Consider the following 19,837-nt stretch of genomic DNA (forward strand, 5'->3'; position numbering starts at 1 on the left):
GCCGCCCGCCAGAACTCGCGTCCCCGTGAGGCGCCGCGGCTCCTCAGGCTCTTCAGGCTCCTCAGGCGGCGGGGGCTGCCTTCGCTCGCCCGGCCATCCGCTCCGGTGCGCACCGGGAAGGGGCGGCTGTTGTCGGGCGGCGGGGGAGCCGCTGCTCCTCCCGACATTGAGGGCGGGCGGTGCCTCCGCCCCTCGCCATGAGGGGGAGCGGGGGGTGCCCGGCCTGAGGCGCCGCGGGCAGGTCCGCCCGCCCCGCGGGACGGTGCTCCGGCTCTCCGGGGGCGGGGAGGGACGGTGCTCCCTGTGGAGGCGGCTGCTCGGGGTGCGATGCCGCGTTTTTCTCTCAGGTTTGCCTTCCCCCTGGAGCGCAGTTCGCTGAGGGCGGTTGTGTCGCCTGTGTCCCGGCGCTGTGAGCCGCGTGTGTGTGAGCCGGGACCAACGCACCGCGCTTCAGTTCGGACACATAACGTGAGGCGTGTTGTGTGGGGAGAGGTAAAAGGGTTAGCCTTCTAGTCTGGCACTGTGCTCCGCGAATGAGTCTTTGGGTTTGCTCCTCTGGTTTTAGCATTCTCTTGCAAGTTTCTGGAGGGTTGGGTTTGGTTTCTTGCTGGGTGGTGCTGTAACGTGGTGGATGTCTTATTGCAAGCAACCACATTCGTCTGAGAATGACAATACAAATCTTGCCATAGAAAAAGCAGATGAGAAGCAAGGAAACGTGTTCCTTGGGAATATTGTATCAAAGGATGACAGCAAATAAATTAAACAAGCAAAACCCAAACCAAACAACAACACAGTTCCCCCCTACTTCGTGGCAAAGCTGAGTGTTTTTTGACGGAAAAATGGGAACATAAAATTGTTTTAATTGTGTAGTAGCTATAGACTCTAGAAGGACGAAGTTTGGGGTTGCTGGAGGATGAGGAATGATGGGGTAATGTTACCGTATTTGTGCTGGTTGTTGTATATGAATCCTCTCTTTCAATAGCATCTCGTATAAGACTCAGAGCATCAGATCCTGTTGAAAAGCTTTAAAGACTGTAGCCTACTCAGAACTGCCACAGCAGGGATCCAAACAGTGCCTCACCCCCCAGTAGTCACTAGTCCCTTTGCATTTTAAATACGCTTGCATTTTGCAATTGAAAACCACGGCGTTTGTTTTCTCTCTCTCTTTCAGTTTTAACCCAAAGATAGCTGTCTTGACGAGAAGAGCACCCGGGAAGCTTTCTGCAGGAAGCCAAGAAGGTGCAATACGCGAGATGCAGCAGGGAGCCTTTGGCAGGTGGCGGTGGTGACGCACAGAAGTTACTTTGCCTTCGGAAAGAAAAAAAAAGCCCTCTGTGCTGCTTATGTAGGTGTATTTTTGCGATCTCCCTTCTCCTCCAAGAAGTTGCCTGGGTGGGGAGGCAGCAGCTGCTCACCCTGGGCAGCGGCAGCAGCAGATTATGGTGGCAGCGCAGCAGTGAGCACGGCGGCGCGGCAGACCTGAGCCGCCAATGTGTTTGCCGTTTAAGCTCGTTCATCGTCGCCGGGAAGTGCCACCTGAAGCTCCGGCAGCTGGGCAGGCATCACTAACGTTGTGAAGGGGCAAACCCCGCGGGGATAAGGAGCCAAGGGAAGGGGGGCGCTGGGTTCTGTGTGTGCTGGTGGGCAGAGGGGATTGGTTATCATGGCGGATCGGACAGCTCCCAGATGCCAGCTCCGGCTGGAGTGGGTTTACGGGTACCGGGGTCACCAGTGCCGCAACAACCTGTACTACACGGCAGGCAAAGAGGTGGTTTACTTCGTGGCTGGAGTCGGCGTGGTTTATAACACCAGAGAGCACACCCAGAAATTCTTCCTCGGGCACAACGATGATATTATCAGGTAAGGGGGCTGACTTTTCTGGCAGTGGGGTGGGGTGGGGTTTAAAGGGAAGGGAGGAGAATGTAGGGCTGGTGCATACCCCCTCCTTGTTGCTTACAGCTCAGCTCGTACCTCTTGTTGTGAAGCAGCTCAGATTTGTTAGCAGCAGTCTGGCTGAAAGCTGGCTTTTTAGATACTGATGATTATTATTATTGTTTTTGTAGCAAAGCTTCAAAATGTTGCAGTAGTAAGTTTTTCTATTGCACTGCACCAAAAGCAAAGCATTTTATTTCAGTACAGAAAAGCACTGGGAAGATGTTAGTGCAACAGTGCTGCAAAATCGTGGATCCGGCACCTTAATCTTTCCTGGGCTGGGACCCTCGCTCACCGATGCTGATGTCTTACAGAAGGCAGGTGTATCTCTCCTTACGCTCAGCAAATCCCAGCACAAAAGTGCCATAAATCTGACACATAGCTCAATCTAATCTCTTTTTTAATATCACCTGGAAAATTTCATTCAAAATCAAGTTTAGCTGTTTGTACTCCAGCCAAAAAATCCCAAGCGTGCTGGTGCAAGATGGCTTCAGAAGCACAGGTCTTGCTTCTAGTCTTATCATTTTTTTGTCTGTTTCTTTCAAGTACTGTCGAAGAAGTGGGTTTAATTGATGTTGTTGTCTTACTGAAATATTAATTTTACTGCACCTCACAAGATAGCAAAATAAAAATGTGGTTACAGAGTTCAAGGTAGCCTTTCAAAAAACCTGTCCAAAATGCAGAAATTTACATCAGTAAAATAGAAAATAAATGTGGTCTCTACTACTTTATGACTGAAATCTGAATGTGGAATATCCTTATAAAGGACGTTGCGTGGTAACGCCTCTCCTCTGAGCCCAGCTAACTGCTGCCCTCCCTATTCACCTAATTCAGCATGAATGAAGCATTTTCTTGATGATGTGAAACCAGAACAGTCCCAGGTGACTCATGGTGCAGTAGCGCTGTGGAAACATCTGCTGAAGTCAGAGTTTTGACACTCGGTAGCAAAATCACATAATAGTCCTGTGATCATTCTGGAGCCTTGTTTACAGAAAACCGTCCACTTTTCCCAGCGAGAGCTTTTGGCTGCTGGGTAAGCTCGTGGCATTCCTCTCCTCCCCTAGAGAATACAGTAGCATTTCATGAAATACAGTGGATGTGCCTTAAAGTTCATTCTGATTTCAAAAGTTTTATCAGTTCCAAAAGACTTTAAATAGACACTTGGCTGTTCAGATCCTTCAGAAAATGAAGAGTATTTTAGATGCATCTGCAGTATCATGAAATTGAAGATTTCCTTCGACAGAAATTTTGATCCTCTATGGAATATGAAGTATAATGCAAAGTCGTGTATTTCTGAGCTTGTGTTTGAGTTCTCGTTAAGTACTAGAATTATAAAGACACAGCGAAATATCTATAAATCCACTGGTTTTTGGTTAGACAGTGATGCTTTGGTTCTCTCTTCTTTGTTGTTTTTAAATATTCCATCAGCTGAGCAAAAGATGTCCTCATTATTATACTAGACAAAACCTCTCTCCCAAAACCATTTGTGTGGTATAACCTTCGTGTCTTAAAAGGCACCTCATATGAGGAGACTGCTTTCGGCAGTGTCACAGTTCTAATATACAATGGGAACAAAAAGAATATGAGTATTTGTATGGTGTTTGTACTTGGATGCTGGCTGTGCCTGTTCTGCTGTTTAAAGCAAACTAGCGACCACCTGTTCACATTAGCAGGTGCATTGAGGGACTTGCTGTATGTCCAGCTAATGCTTTGGAAAGGTGAGTTTTGTTTCTGATCTGCAACAAATCAAAATTCTGTAGGATGATTATAGTTTCAACAAAGAATGAAACATTTGGATCCAGAAAGCAGGAGCAGGACTCAAATAACTGCTGATTTTAGTTTTTGGTGGCCAGGAAATGTTGCTGTCACGTGGGGTTTGAGGAAGTAGAGAATCTCCAAAACACCGCTAGAACATTCTGCACCTAGTAACGATCACCTCCTTTGCTTTTGATGCACTTCGCAGTTGTTATTGATACAATATCCCATTGCTGTAAGTACTTTTGAGTAGGTGGTTCCTTGTGTTGTTACTGCTGAGATGGCTAATAAATGCAGGGATTTAAATTCTCACTCTTTAGGCTTCACAGTTATCATCCAATTGGAATGAATGTACTTATCCAGTTTTTCTGGTTGTGTTGGTATTTGCTTGCCTGAGACCAGCTTCTAAACAGCAATGCATACATTTGCAGTCCACAGGTTGTAATTTCTAAAGAGATTTGAAACATGATTTAAGAAAATAAAACTTTCAAATTTGGAAAGATACTGCAAAATTGTTAGGACTGGAAGACCCAGAAGTGGGAAGATCGTCTGCTTCCCAGGGTTGCCATTAGCTCCTCCTGTGCTCAGAGGTTTCTGTGAATACTAATTTGTGGAAAAAATGATGAACCTATGATTCAGAGGGTTGAGAACCTGTGCATTAGCTTGCAGTGTTTATTAAGATCATGAAAGTGGGTATTTGTCCTTGGTGAAAAGGTCAGATGTTTAAAAGTGTGTGTTTGATGTGTTTTTGCAAGTTTAATAGCCATGCCTCTTGCTTTGTATCAAGATAATGCAGTTGGACGTAATTTAGTTTGGGCTAAAGTAGAACAGACTCTATTGGATTAATGGAGAAAATAAGTCCTGTTTGTATGAGGAACTTAACATGCTGCACTCAGCTAACGGGGTGGATGTTCAGAACACGTGAGTTCTGAAGTGGTGTGTTTTCAGTGCAAAGCCACCACAGGTTGCTGTGCTTCCTCCTCTTATCCTCATGATGAGCTGAGGTCCTGAGCTGCCACATTTCCCTGTGAAGTGAGCCCTGCTTTGTGGAGGGGTGGGACGGGGTGGCCTGCTAACCTGAATGATTCTGTGCTGCTTTTGGAACTTCCAGTCATATGATACAGTTCTTGCATGTTATTTAGTTGAGGAATAGTTAATACTAGTGATTAACAAGCACTGTTGCTGTAAAAGAGGATCAACGTGGTTGAAATGAATAGCGTTGGTTCTGGTCTCTCAAGACTGCTGATGCGTTTTGTTTGGAGACTAAAAAGCCATGTCATTTATGAAGTTTACTTCGCAATCGAAGGGGACGAAATACACCTTGTTCCTCTCCCTCCCTCCCTCTTTTTCAAAAATGGAAGGCTTTGATTGCCGAGTACAGCCTAGCAATGGAGGGATGGGGAAGGTCAGAATGCGCCTCCTTTCTCTGAGCTGTCAGCCCTATGGTTTACCCAAAGGTCTGTGGCACAGGCCACAAAGCAGTCATCAAATGTCTTGCATGGTAGCTCTAAGTTTGATCTTGAAATGTCATCTAGCTGAAGCATCGTTACATTTTAGTGTAGAAGGTGGTGTGTGGACATATTACACATGTAACTTGTATTCATTGAATTCAGTCACTTGTGCTTTGCAGGATTAGGTTTCAGAAGCTGTAATATTGACACGTGGGGGTTGTTTTCCTTATTGAGTAATTGAAAAGTGGGCTTTTGTAGCAGCTCATCGTAATGGCTGTTAGTTAATGTATTAATGAGAATCTTGCAGCGTCCCTGCCTTAAACAAAACATACAAGTGTGAGATTTATGTTTAGTATAACCACTTGCAACACTGGATCATTGGTTTTGACAGTAATTGAACACTTTCAAAGGAACAGAAGTTTTTCTTTTATATTGTGCATTACTTGTATAGCAACAAGCAATTAGATCACTCCTTTTATTTTCTTTCTCTGAAGTGTTGAATTGAGGCTGTTCTTTCCTATAATTTTTCTGGAATTTATGCATGTGAAAGCCAAAAAAGCTTGCCACAGAAAACAGCAAATATAAAAATATAACCAGTTGAGATAGTTCTCATTATAATTTAAAATCCAATTTATTTCATTTATTTTTACGCAATTCCTTGTAAACAGAGCTTCCTGCCCTTGAGAAGTTTTTCCAGTGGTGTAGGAAAAAAGTTATGTCTTCATGTTCTTGTATTCCCAAGAATTTCTGCAGTATTGAACAGTTTTCCTGAATATGTCAAAACTTACGGAGAGAACGCCTTTGACAGCGTATTGCAGACTTCACCTGCACTTTTTATATACCCCAGTTTCCTGTGCGATCTGAAATGTTGTAGTCTTGTGCATTTACAAAAGCACATTTTTCATCCCCCAGTTGCATGGCCTCTCTGCAGTGTTTGCTGCCCAGGCGCAGTACCTGGAAAGCCAGCCCGTAATCTATGGGTACCAAAGCATGTCGTTTATGTAAGGCTGCTTAAAATGTAATAGCAATGTCAGATATCAGAATATTGCTGTAAGTATGCCGGTGTGTGTGTTCCACTGTGCTGACAGATTGAGATTAAAAACGCGGATGTGCCAGCGGTGATGAGATTTACTGTGCTGCAAGAGTGACTGGAGGCCTGCTTTGTTCTTTAGAGTGATCATTTCAGGAGACAGGATGCGTATTGGAACATGACTGCACGTTTTCTAGTTGTTCTGCAGCTGGGAAAAAAGAAATACGATGCTTGAAGCAATGTCATATGTTGTTGAACGTTATTTTCGAATAATTAAATTGTGGAGGTACACAATCAAACTGCCGGAGTTAAAATATCTGAATTGTACTTTAATATTTTAAATTATTTATTATAATAAAATTTCTGTTTGTAGGATGGTGCTTATTCAAAGGGATCTAAAATGTTTAAAATGTATGTTTAGTTGCCACCATTTGGACAGTAAGTGACAGCACTTGTTTGCTATAGAATGATGCTGAAGTTACTGTGGTTGTTTCTTCCCGTAAGCGCATGGGTGACTGTCCTGTCTGTGTCTTGTGCCAAGCCGTGCCTTTAGTCACAGAAGGTGTACGTGCAGGGCTGCTAAAATGTGCTGAGCTAAAAGATAGCAAAGTAGCAATGAAGCCATCCCAGATTGTCGACAACAGAAACTCCAGACCTGCTTCTTGTGCAAATGCTGTGCAAGTTCCTATGCAAAGCCATTGAAATTTGAAAGACCTTGGAACACGTAGGGTGAAGCAGAGTCTGAGATCCAGGTACACTAACGGGCTTTGGGAGCTGTTTTGAGAGAGTAGGTTGTTAAAGGAGTTTCATATGAAAGAAATTAATCCCACATAAAAATTCCTCTAATGAGCTTATTGCTTGTTTTGCTTTCAATCTCAAAAAAATAGGGGAAAATGCTATTTATTTAATGAAGTTCTGGTGGCCACTCTTTTTGCTAGGCATGGTCGCTGGAAGAAACAGAAGGGGATTGTGTACTGAAGTTTCACAAGTATTTATTGTGGTGGAAGGGTTGCTTATCCAAAACCTTGCTCAGAGCGTTCCTTGATATTATTAAAGATTAAGTTTATTGGATGTTGGGTCAGGATGTGAAAATTTTTTCTCTTTGAGACTTGAAAAGATTTTTGGTTGTTTAATGTTGTTAAATAGTGTGTTAAATAAATGTCACTATGCTTTTTTATTATTTATATGCTTTTTTTTTTCCACACATGGCACTTTCTCTGTTACAGTTCCCATGCTTCTTCATTTAATGAATTGTTTTCTATACCCCATGTTATGCTGTTCAGAATGTAATTAAAATGGGGGGCGGGACAGGACTTCTTTTTAGTATGGGACTCTCAATTTAATTTCAAATGAAACTTTGGTATTCCATATTGTGACGGGAAATTGTTTAACAAAGAATTGAGATCAAGAGAGCTAATTCCCTTTGTTTCCCTTGTATTTAGTGGAGAGAGAAGAGCTTTCTCAGCTTAAGCAATGAGTCATGAGTAGGCTGATGTTCTTTGGGAGCAAATGGGGAGGAAAAAAAGCAGCATGTATGGTGTATTATGTGAGATGCGACCACTACCTTAGGGACCCTGGGATAAACGGAAAATGGGCTAGGAGCACCAAAGAGGCTAGTTAACCTTGTTAAGTGGCTAGGCCAGTAATGAAGTGGCTATCAAGCAGTTTGTATCCATCTCCTGTGCATCAACGTGTAAAACTTTACCTCGGGATATTGTTAAACTGGTGTAATAGCCAAGAAATGGGCACTGATAGCCCACTGTGTTCATAAAAAGTTGTGATGAGTAAGGTGAAGAACAACCAAGTGATTTTAGACCGAGGCTTATGTGTCAGCCAGATTTAGTTTCTGTGTTTTGGTACCTCTGAATAACACACCGATCCCATGACTGTTTCTGAATGGAACGATACTGACCTCTTGTTTTGTTGTCTGCTCTGTAGATGTAGGCAAGGATTCTAGAATAATAAATCTTCAGAAGCACAGGTGGCAAAAGCCTACACTCTTCAACTCCTGCACCAAACTGGTAATGTCAGTGTATACTTTAACAATTTTTGTTGCAGTATAGATTAATGGGGAAATTATAAATAATAGTATGTGTGGTACAGAAAATGTGTGGCTTGCATGAACAACAAATGCCAGGAACGGGATAGGCTTTTGGAGAGCGTGTCCATTGTACTGTTTAGCTAAAGTTTCTACTGAAGAGTTAGGTACGATACATTTTTTATGATAGCTATCTAGTGGATGCAGTTTTGCTCTCAAAATTATTTCATGCAGAGAGGACATTTTGCTCAGGAAACCTGTAAGAGAATAGGAGAGCAAGTAGGTATGTGAACTGCATACAAGAACAAATGAAATCTTTAGAAGCTTATATTTTTTAAATCTCTGAAACTAATCAATACTTACATCAGTAAAGCAGGGTCTTGTTTCTTTATGTCCCTGCACACAATTAAGCCCATTGCTATTTCACACTCCTGTCTGGTTGCCATCATACGGTTAAATCGGCAAGTCTGCTAAACCAAACTGATTGCAGTTGATTAGCTTATCTTATTTAAACGGCACTCCCCAATCTTAAATCGGGTTTGTGCTCAAATATTCTGTTCACTTTTAGCCTCCAAGTATCGTATGAACTATTAGCAAAACCCACTTTCTCTGTGTAAGGGGGGAGCACGATGCTTTTCTACGGAGGCATTAGTAAATAGAGAAGGTGGTATGAAAAGGAAGATCTGTTTTGTGCTCCAGATGAAGCTGGCAGTTGTGGTATGACGCCTGCTGTCTTTCCCACTGCGATGCAGAAGGCAGAAAACCCTATAGCGTCCGTGATGCTGTAAGCTAGAGAGAAAACATGATTAGTAAATGACGAGCAGTAAACCAGATTATAACTGCCTGAACGACAGGCTGCCAGGCAGTTACATAATGGCATGAAACTTCAGTCTCCAGCACAATACTGAGCCGAAAATACAGCAGAACGGGCTCTGATGAGACCTGCTCTCTGGGATTTCACAGGAAGCACAACTCCACGTTCCAAATCTCTGCTTTGCAAAGTTTGCTAAGAAATCAAGAGGAAGAGAGACATAATAATAGGCAAGAGAACGAGCCATAGCGCTTACATAAAAAGCCATAATTCCACGTTTGTTTATATAACTCCTGGTATTAGTCTCACCAAATAAAAGTTCAAAAGGCATTCTTTGGATAACTGTAATCTCTCTGAAGTACAGCATTTCATGGATTTTGGCAGTGTAATAACTTTACAACAACTGCTCTTTCGTATTTGTGGCTGTCACCGGCTGCACATTGAATAAAATAGGTAAAATTAGTAACTGTTTGGATAATTAATGACTGTATATCACGTAAAGAGATACATGTGTTTTGAATAATAGGAAGGCCCTTTATTATGAGGGTGCCCAGTGCAGTCAGTTCTGCTGAGGAGAAAATAAGCTGAAGTGATTTGTGAATATCCTTTCAAAATGCATGATCAGTCATTCACCACAGGAACAGTTCCAGGGACACTCTGGTTCCTCGGCAATTTGATACTGAAAATTTTACCTACTGTTGCTTATGTAAAATATTAATTTAATTACAGGACATTACTGTTTATTTGAAACTTACTGTATTTACATTTTATAACAATTCATTGTTAAGCAACCATAAATCATTCTTGTCGGTGTTGCCTAACTCAAGATAAGTTAATACCAAGTCAGATGGTGCACGCAGCCTGCGGGCTTTGAACGTTGTGGCAGGTGTTTACATAGGTTTTTTCTGTTATCTAGATTAGCTGCTACTTGAGGAACTAAAGCCAAGAGCCCAAGCTAATTCAGTTGTCAAAGGCAAAGTGTTTCCAGGCAGGCAATTCAAACCTTTTCAAGGTTGGTTGCCTAAATTAGAGGTACTGAAAGATTTCCCTTCATACGTTTTTTTTTTCCAGCTCTCTGGTTTGTATCCAGTGCAGAAGTTACCTGATTCAAGGAACATGCTCCATTTCCAAGTTCATTCTTTGCTATTTTACTTTCTGTAGAGCTCCCACAGACATAATTTACTTTTCAGCTGTCGCGATGTCTCTGTGGGCACCACCTCATGTGCTGACATATGAATTGCTCTGTTAACACAGATGGATCATTTAAAAAGGTTGAAAGTAAATTAATGTTCACTGCCTAAAATTTCTAGAAAATACTTGGATTTCCAGGGAGAAAACTAAGATTGCATCTTTAAGTCTAAAATACTAACATGATAAATCTAAACAACCTTTATACTTTTCAAAATCTTTGCAATTTACTATGAAACTCTGCTGAAACTTTTAATACAAACTTCTGTGGTTCAGTGGACACTAGTTCTAGCTCGCATGGTTTTGATATTGCTAATGAAGCTTTTCTCTTTTAAAATGTCAGCACGAGGCATCATTCAAATGAGACCATCAGTGATGAACATAATAACCATTGCAAGAGATGCTGGGAGTCGTGGTGGGTGCGGAGACTCCCGTTGGAAGTGTCTGTGCGTTCTGGAGCTCTTGGTGTGTTTGCTGGCAGTGGCAGCGCTGGCTCTGTCCCCGTGTGACCTCGGAGTGCACGGCTTAGGCTGAGTTCAAAACGAGGGAAAAAGACTGGAAGCTGTAGAAATCAACATACTAGGTTTGGGGCGAGAAAAAGAGATTGACTTTCCAAAATCTGCTGAGTACAGGAGTGTGACTAGTGATGTGAGGAAATCGTAGATCTACACAGAAGATGGGCGACAGCTATTTATTTTTGTGAATGCCTATCTTCAGAATACTTTAAATCTGATTAGATAGTATTTTTCTCTGAGAGCTGGCATCATGTGAGATGCAATATGATTTTTCTGCAAGAGAGCTGAGTGCAGCATCTGTTTATCTGAGCAAGGAATATTTTGGCACTTGTGTCTACATCAGTATAATTTTACAATTTTGTCTCAGTTAGTTCCTAGACCTGATGATGGATCGTAAGATAATTTAAATCAGGAATAACCATGATATTTTGTTTTTTCAACGGATTAAAACAAGTATGAACACACCGATGGTAAATTAGTTATTTAGAATGCTCTGTTTCTTGCTGTTTTAGACAGTTATTTGATGGAATTACTCTGAATGTGCTCTGTACACAGTGTATTGCATTTCACGTTTTCCCTGTGGTATCTGTTATTTTTCACTTTGAATCTATGGGACTCCCCACTGCCTAGAGGTAAACGGTCTTTTACCTTGTCATTTAGTTTGGTATGAATTACTTTATACATGATGACAGTTAGTGCACTGCACAGATTTTTTTCTGCCTTCTTCCCCCCTATCAGATATAACTATTCAATCAGCTTAACTCCCTCGAAAGTGAGCATTTTCTGCAGCTGTCACAGGTTACTACCAGTGGGGCTGTAGTTTCTGTGTACTCATCCACCTCAGTTGTTTCTCAGGATTGTGTTCTGGCTTTTAATATTTTTAAAAACACATTTAGACACACACAAACATATATATATAGTGTGTGTGTATATATAATTACGTAGAATGAAATAATGCATACATATATAAAACCTGATATATATATACTTGGTTTTTCCAATGAATTGTTGACTAAATGTTTGACACAAATTTTCCATATTAAAAAAGCCCCAGATCTCTATTCCATGTTACAGCATGTCATGTGCTTTGGATTTGTGGATGATGACAGCCACAGTCTATGCAGTTGTGAGTTATCTCTAGATAAACAGGGGTATGTCTCTCTCAGTAAGGTGTGTGCTCACACAGCAACACATTTGGGAACAAGCCTCTCTTGAGCTTTCCAGGAAGTCCATTTCACCATAATTTGAGATCATTAGCATTAGAACTCTGACAATGAAATTCTCTGGATTGTGACCACCCCTGAATTACTGCTTTGGCTTCTGGACACTTTTTCTTGGGTGCTGGCGGTAGCAGTGATGAGGGTTGCTGTCCTTCATTCCGTTTATGAGGGTACTGGACTTAAACCCAACACTGCTCAGCAGTTGAAACTAAATAGAAATGTTAAATCTCTACAAATCTGAGATTTTTTGAATTGTGAAAGAATTTCAGGGAAACATTACTAGTATGAAAAATAAGCTCTTGAATTGTGCCAGGAGGGGCTTTTTTGGCACTGGTGTATAAGCTTAAAAAAAAAAGAAATAAAAAGAAAAGTGGTAGTCACCAAAAAAAAAAGTGATAGCCACAACCATTATTTGTGGCTTGCTCTACTGGCTGTACACTAACACGTCCAAATCTAGAGTTTACTGGTTATAGCATATGACCAATAAATCACAAACAGAAGAGCTTCACTACGTTTCAACAGTTTGCTATAACCAGTTTCTTGTAGCATCCACCACCCCAAACGGAACTAAAACCAAAGTGCATTTGTCGCTCACTCTCCTGGCTCACTGATGTGGCACTTTCCCAGCCCCACGTTCGTACAATGTGCCAATGCATTTAGCATATATCTTTGTTCAGCTGTTTTGGAAACCAGTGAAAACCCCCTGAGGTATTTAGTTCATAGAAAAAGCTGGCAGCATACGGTAAGTTTTGAGCATCGTTTTGTTGTGAGACATTTAATCTTGGTTTTTCTTAATCAGAAACTTCACTTATATTTTCAAGTATACTTCTCCTGATTTCATAAGAGTGTTTCTGGCCAGGCTGTGGCGAGATGGCTTCACCGGCGTCCATCAAAGCCCGCGCAGCTGGAAGGCTGTGCCCTGAGCCTGCCTCAGGGGCTCTCTCCTCTGCACTAACTCACACATCTGGGACACTTCCCTGCTCTCTTATTTTCTCTTAATTCTGTTTGGCTTGCATCCTTTTTTTTTCCTGTTCTATTTTCACTCTTCTGTGTATATCTAGTTATTTACCTTATAGTTCCAGTCAATACAAGATGATACTCCTTGGCTAAAACAATAATTTGTTACGAATCTGCATTGTTTCACCAAATCTGCAAGTTAGATGCTGACTTACACAGCTAAAAGTATTTATTGCTCTAAAATGAGGTTTGGTTGATTGATGCAATCATTTCAGTCATTTTCCAATTAAACAAAAAATATTATTATCTAATGCTGTGTAAAAGAACCTCACTTTTTAAGGTATATACCAGTCAAGTTATGATGCTTATTTCCCACGTAAATTGCAAATATTTCTAGATATATCTATGACTTCATCATGAGCCAAAGTATATAATTTTACCATTTTAGTATCCAAATAATGAATATGGAATGATGCTTTGGCTTTCAATTTTTTTTTTTGTTTCTGAGATGATTACAGATCTTTTTTTGCTTATTCCAGCTGCCTCATAATACAAAAATAAAAGCAAATTTATGCAAAATACATAGCACAAATTAACATATGTTAAAATTCTAGTTGTTTCTCAGGTAGGCTGATATTTTTGCAAGAAAGAGAAGAATGTGGATAATGTGTCACACATCAGTCAGATCTGTTAATCTTTTGCTTTCAAAAATACGAGTGTGATCAGAAAATATTGATGGCTGTATTTTTGGCTGAGCTGCGAGTGTATTAGTACTGCGGGCTCTGATGTTCCTGGAGATGTGTTACACCAGCTGTCTAGGTACCGCTAGCAAGAGCCTCAAAAAGGGCAGGCTTAGCCTGAGTTTTATTATTCCTTCTATGGCAAATCTGGGACTTCCTCCAATGCACTGTTACTTAAAATACGGCTGCTTCCCATGTTGTGTATTTGCCTATACTGAGAGCGCAATGCGAGATACGAATCCCCAGATCAGCTCAGAAGCTGGTTTGTAACACAATTTTAGAAGCTGCACCCTGAGGATTCTGCATATATGGTGCACCCCATAGACCCTGCAGATGCAGCAAATTGAATTGGACAGATTTATTGCATTCTAATCTTAAATTACGTTTTAATATGCACTTAAAACATGAGGATTGTGTAAACAATTATTGGGAAAACAGCATTTTAATTTATTTCACTTTTAGCGTGGGGTGTTTTGCTGTCTGAAGCTAATGAAGAATGAAATCTGTATATAGTTCTTCTAGCGTTGCAGCCGAAGCTTGGAGCATACTAAGACAGAGCACGTTTTGTACAGCCTTTTCCTTTATGGAATTTCAGATTTCTGAATGCAGTGCCAAATAATACAGCTTCTTGAGAAGATGCACTGGACACTCTCCCCTGATGTTTGTGGTGTTCTGGTGAGGTACGTCTGCCCACGTGACACAAGAATGTACAGAATTGGAGCTGTCATTGGGTGGACAGCCCGAGCCCCTTTGGCTCTCTGGTCTCCCATTGCTGTTGCTCTTAGCGCTCCTCACGTCTGACGCCTCCCGTTGTGGGACAGGCGTTTGGGAGCTGCAGGTTCCGCTGGCTGCAGCGGAGGAGCAGGCGAAGCTCGGGGGCAGAGCAGAGGCGAGGGATGTCTGATGCTCCTGCATCTTGTCTGGTACACACTACCCACAATAGATACCATGAGCTTTCTTAGATACACACCATGTATTAGCTTGCGTGTGCATACTCTTTGTGTTGTATACATAGTATTATGCACGTATATATAGTCTTAATATGCTTGCAAACAGTTATCATGAAGAGTAAAGTAAGTCTGTGTATTCTTCCTAAATATAATTAAAATACTACGTTGACATTAACTCTCGATTTTGGAATTATAATCTCAAGAATAAGATTAGATATCATAGAAGTCTTAAGAAGTAATTTGATTTTCTAGTCCCGAGGAACTACAGTTTCTCATCTGAAAGCACTGTTTATGCCCACTTTAGCCTGAAAAAATACATTTTTAGCACTTATACAGTCCTCTGTGAGATTCCAATGTACAAAAGCAAAGAAAGATTTGGCTTTGGCTTGTGTAATTAGTATTAGCATTTACATTTGAAGCTGCTTCTTTCTTTTATGTGGTTAGACAGCGGGTTGCTGGAATAATAGAATTGACTGTCTAATGGACTTTCTAACTCCTCAGGCCCCTGCTTTTGTCTGGACCATCACCCCAGGGTGGACTGATACACTGAGTAACTAACAAAGCCATTTACTGTGTTCTTTTTGGTTGCTTTTTTGGGAGGAAAACATGAAACAAACTTACGTAACACGGCATTAAATGACTTAGACTAAATATTTGATATCACAGGAAAATAGTATGGGTTAAAAAGAAAAAGAAGTGGAACAATTAATGTTTTTTCAAGTGACTATGCAAAGTTGATTTTAATATTAAGCATCAAAGAATTATTCTAACATAAAAATGATCAATGAACCAGGAAAGACATAAAAAAATAAACCTTTTCCCAATTCTGATTTCTATATATGGTTAAGTGACTAAAGTGATTTTCTGCCTTTCACAAGATGTAGGTGAGAAAATTGTTTAATTCATGTAGTTTGGGGTTTTACACCTCTGTGGTAAAACTCTTTACTCTTTCAGTCATTTCTGTAAAGATCAACTCAACAATATTTGCACGTGTGGAGTGAAGGACGATTTTAAAGGGCTTTCAGTATGTTTGTCTAGTTCTTCCAGTATTTTTAGTAGTTTTAGTAGGAAATGTAGGTGTCTCCTGCAGTGCTGGTGCCTGCATTTGGGCTGTTGAGAGCGCTCCACTTGCAGATCGATATCTCATCTCAGCGGTGGCTTTCTAAGACGTGAGTTGGCCATATTTAAGTATATTTTCATAGGTGGAACAGAATATATGTCATCCTTCAGCTTGAGCAACTACAGGCAGTGCTACAAGCCAGAACTCTATTAAAAATGTGTCCTTTGATTACTTTTGATAAATAGGGGTTTATTGCAGTGTAAGGCTTCAAAATGGGCATCCTTTTCCTAGGTATCTGAAGACTTCCATTTGGCAACGGCAAAGTGAACAGTTTAACTATGAGATATTTAGTTTAATGCCTGTGTCTAAAACACTAGAGATCCCACCAGGAAAAACACCTGGACTGTAGAATGAATTCTGTGGTATCAAATTAACGTGAGCTTGAATTTTAGGCTTTTTATCATTATTATGATTAAAAGCAGCTCTGTCCTGGGGGGATTTGTTGTCTCAGCACCAGTTAAGCACACATTTTTCTCAGGTGGGTCATTCACCTCTGCTTCACCTGCTGAACTTGAAAAAAACAGAAGTCAGGAGCTGCAAATAGCAAGAGGCAATTAAATTATCTGCACCTGGACTCACCGGCTTTGCCACTTGGTAACAAATGTGAAGCAGCTGCAATTGGGAGGGGAGAACAGTTGTGGGTTAGATGCAGAGTTCAGTTCTTCAACTGGACTCATGGAGGCTCCTCAGGAGATATGGTAAGCACTTATTATGCTTAAAAAATAGAAATCTTAAAATATTTTGCAGTTTTATTTGATTTTAAATATTTTTTCCATTAAAAGGTAAATGTTTCCCTACCTAGTGTTCAAATTTAGCACAGTTAAGTTGTAGTTAAAAGCAACGTTTCAAATGAGCAGCAGCTGCAATCTGCTGAGTGGCAATGACCGGCCAAGCCTGTGCCAGAAAGGAGACTAAAAGGCGAGCAGTGGAAAATTCTGATCGGCATTGTTTTCTAAGTGTGTTTCTTTGGTGTTTTACTGCTTACCCTTCTGGATGTTATGTGCAGGGTATTGGTATGTTGTCAGTGAATCCATTTGTTGGGTTTACCATGATGCTGCACAACTTTATCATCAGAAGTGCAGCAGAGTGGTGAAACCCAGGCTTGCTTTGTAATCCTTAATTATTTCTGGTTTACTTCTAAAAAATAATGATGCCTAGCTGCTTGTTGTTTAATAACAGGCTATAGATGGGCAACGTGCCTTTTGTATGTGGCAGCTGGGAAATGAGAGAAATTCTGTTACAAAGTTTTGCATGTAAGAGTAAAAAGACACTTGATACTTAGAATCTTGAGGTTGTGTCAGGCAATGTAAACCAAGCTAACAACTGGTGTATTTATTTTCATAACTGCACTTCTTGAAAAATCAAACTGTTTGATGGTTTATAGTATAGAAACTTTCGGGGTTTTAATTGCTAGAAAAAAGGAAAATAGATTTACAATATGTGTTTGTCAAAAACACTCATTGAATTTTTAGGAATTCTGTTTGCATTTCTGTTCTACACAATTAGGTGGTGAAACACCATTTCAACAGCCTGGCAAGAGTGCTCACAGAACTGATATTCGTGACCTTGCCACCGATCCACTGTAGCTACAGCATTATAGACCCATTTTAATGTTAAATATGGTTTCTATGTGCTCTGCAATGTTTTCTGCTCCAGTGTAAGATTTCTGTACAGTCGTACAAGAATTGCTTTTCTGTTTCTGCTGGTTTTTAACCTCTAAAACACAAAGATGGGTTCTCTGAGAAGCAATGGGAAACCTGAGCTTTCCACTGGCTGCTACAAGATGGCATGAACAATTCCGTCCTTTGCAGTCCTTGCACAGCACGGTGTCTCGTTTTAGGTGCAGTAGAGTTACAACTCAGAATTACAAGAGAGCGTAGCTGATCTCAGACGCTTAACCATGCTGACTTGGAAGCTGGACTACATTTTATTGCTGCCTCGTGAAAGTCCTAAAACACAGTTCCTGTGTACGGGGCAAGATTCTGCCCTTCCTTATACTCCGAAGTCTGGTAGCTTGTGCAGGTGAAACTGGCCGCACAACAGGGCTGTTGTAATTCACAGAGTACACAAGTAAATTTAAATCTAATCCCTTCTCCACCACAGGGAGATTTTTATCTCCACTTTTATCCCCCTCAGGGTGAGCTGATGATCATCTGGTGCACAATACCATGTGTTTGAAAATAATGGGATTGCCAGTCTTGGCTTCGCGTTTCTGTGAGATAACGAGGAATGTCAGCTGGCAGCGTTCAGAGGAGAAAAAAGCCGCCTTAGTAGTGCTGAAAACTCCCCATAGTCTAGGGCATCTAAAAATGAATGCTTTTCTCCAGCCACATTTATCATTGCTGTAGACATCTGCAGGCTTCTGCATAAGAAGAGTCATCGTCTGCTTCTGACTGATCAAATGCAGCTCGGCATGTATTCCTTTGATAGATTATTGAATGAAGCTCTTATTCTTCCCGACTTCTTTCCGTTGAAGTGCTTAAACTCAGAATGTTGTGTGAGGGGATTATTGTGAGAAGAATGGCAGAGCAGGACGCAGCTCTAACACCATGCCTTCATCGTGCCGCCAGAAAGAACCATTCTCCTAGGCTTAACATTCTCATTTCTGCTAATCAGTTGAAGGCAAACCTATGCAAACAATATTATTATCCCAGGGTGAATATTTTAGGAAGAGCTGATGAGTGTTGTTGGATTGTACAACTTGTTGTGTATGTGAATATACCCAGGGATTTTCAACAGGGCGAGATGAAACCTCTTAAACTAAAAATTAAAGTGGGAGTGATCCAAAAAAGTTACGACAATGGCTGGGTTTTTTCCCCTTGTTCTCTATAAGATTTCCTGTTTCTTCTTGACTGTTCCTCTCTGGGCTTTTTGGTTATTTTTATCACATCTTTCGTATTTTATTCATTTTGTAGCTCCCTCGTGATTCCTCTTTTTTAGCTGTATGTATTATCTGTCCAGTCTCCAAGGTTTTCCTCCCATTTCGTCTCTCCTCGGTTGCTTCTGCAAATGTTTTGACTTGGGTTGTGTCTTGACTGATGTGCACAGTTCTAGCTGTATTCACTGGTGACTATTAGCTATACAAAAAGTAGAGTAGATCCAGGAAATCCCAAAGCAGTTAATTACTGCATCAGCCTGGGGAAAGAATACTTTCAGCTGTGCTGTCAAGCATAGGACCCATCTGCAGCAACAGTCGTACAACTTGATTGACGTCATTGTGCTGTGGGCAACTAATTAGTGCACGGATATTTGCTGTTCAATGCGACCACCAGTTCTAGAGCTGTTGGCTTAATCTTTGAATGGTGATCGTGTCTGTGCATTTGGGAGAAAAGGCACAGCTACGCTCAGTCCATTTTCAGTTGTTTCAGCCCTGGAGTGTGATGCAATCAGAACAGTAAACGGTTTGATTACAAGCAGCAATGCACAGTTGGTGTCATCCGTTCTGACTGCACTTTGATATTTCAACAGGCAGACTGAAATAGGGTGAACACAGGAAATAAAGGATGCTACAGTATGCTACAGCGGCTATGGTTTCTTAACTTGTGGGTTTTATCTGATGTCTAAGTTGTATTTTTCATGACAGTGTTCAGACAAACATGGAAATTTGGCTCATTTCTGGTGAGCAATACTAGATTTACAGCAGACTATAATTAGTTTTCCATGGACTGAAAAATCATTGAGCTAACTTGATAGCATTTACCTTGCTGGTTTTATCTCCACATTATAAACTGAGCATCTACTTGATGTGTTACTATTCATTTTATTTCAAAACATTTTATGTTGTTCGTTTCCCTACTATAGATATAGAATAGAGCAAGGAGCAAACATCATGCTGAAGTAAATACAGCTCTTTGCTGACCCTCTGTAGTACATTTTTCTTTACAGCTGATTGATTCAGCTCCATCTTAGTGATTGTGTCAAATCCCAGTGCTGTGCAGCAAGAGGTTGTCGAGAACTCCTTCGAGTATCTGAAAAGCCTATATTCCCCCTCCTTTCTAATTTATAGCTCTGGTAGCTTCCTGCTCTGTTTCTACCAAAAAAACCCCAAACACCTAAGTTTTATTTCAGACCAGAAAACGTCCCTTGGCTGTTTTGGCTAAACCCCACTCATCAACACAACTTTTCCAGCT

General features: G+C 41.0%; 1 protein-coding gene across 10 annotated transcripts in view; it reads left to right on the plus strand.

Moving 5' to 3' along the window:
- Positions 1-19,837, plus strand: part of EML6 (EMAP like 6) — an 86,272-nt gene continuing 66,435 nt past the window's right edge. For 9 of the 10 annotated variants that reach the window (XR_011738049.1, XM_065833613.2, XM_071805610.1 and 6 more), the window contains exons 1-2: positions 1-105; positions 1,172-1,860. Coding sequence is in view for 9 of the 10 variants with exons in the window: in XM_065833613.2 (XP_065689685.2) it covers positions 1,664-1,860 (197 nt within the window). In the remaining variant the exon portion in view is untranslated. Of the gene's footprint in view, positions 106-285; positions 493-1,171; positions 1,861-19,837 lie in introns of those variants that run through there. The other variant, XM_071805609.1, reaches the window with a different exon arrangement.

This window comes from Patagioenas fasciata, chromosome 3 (genome assembly GCF_037038585.1).
Source record: "Patagioenas fasciata isolate bPatFas1 chromosome 3, bPatFas1.hap1, whole genome shotgun sequence".
NCBI classification, from domain to species: Eukaryota; Metazoa; Chordata; class Aves; order Columbiformes; family Columbidae; genus Patagioenas; species Patagioenas fasciata.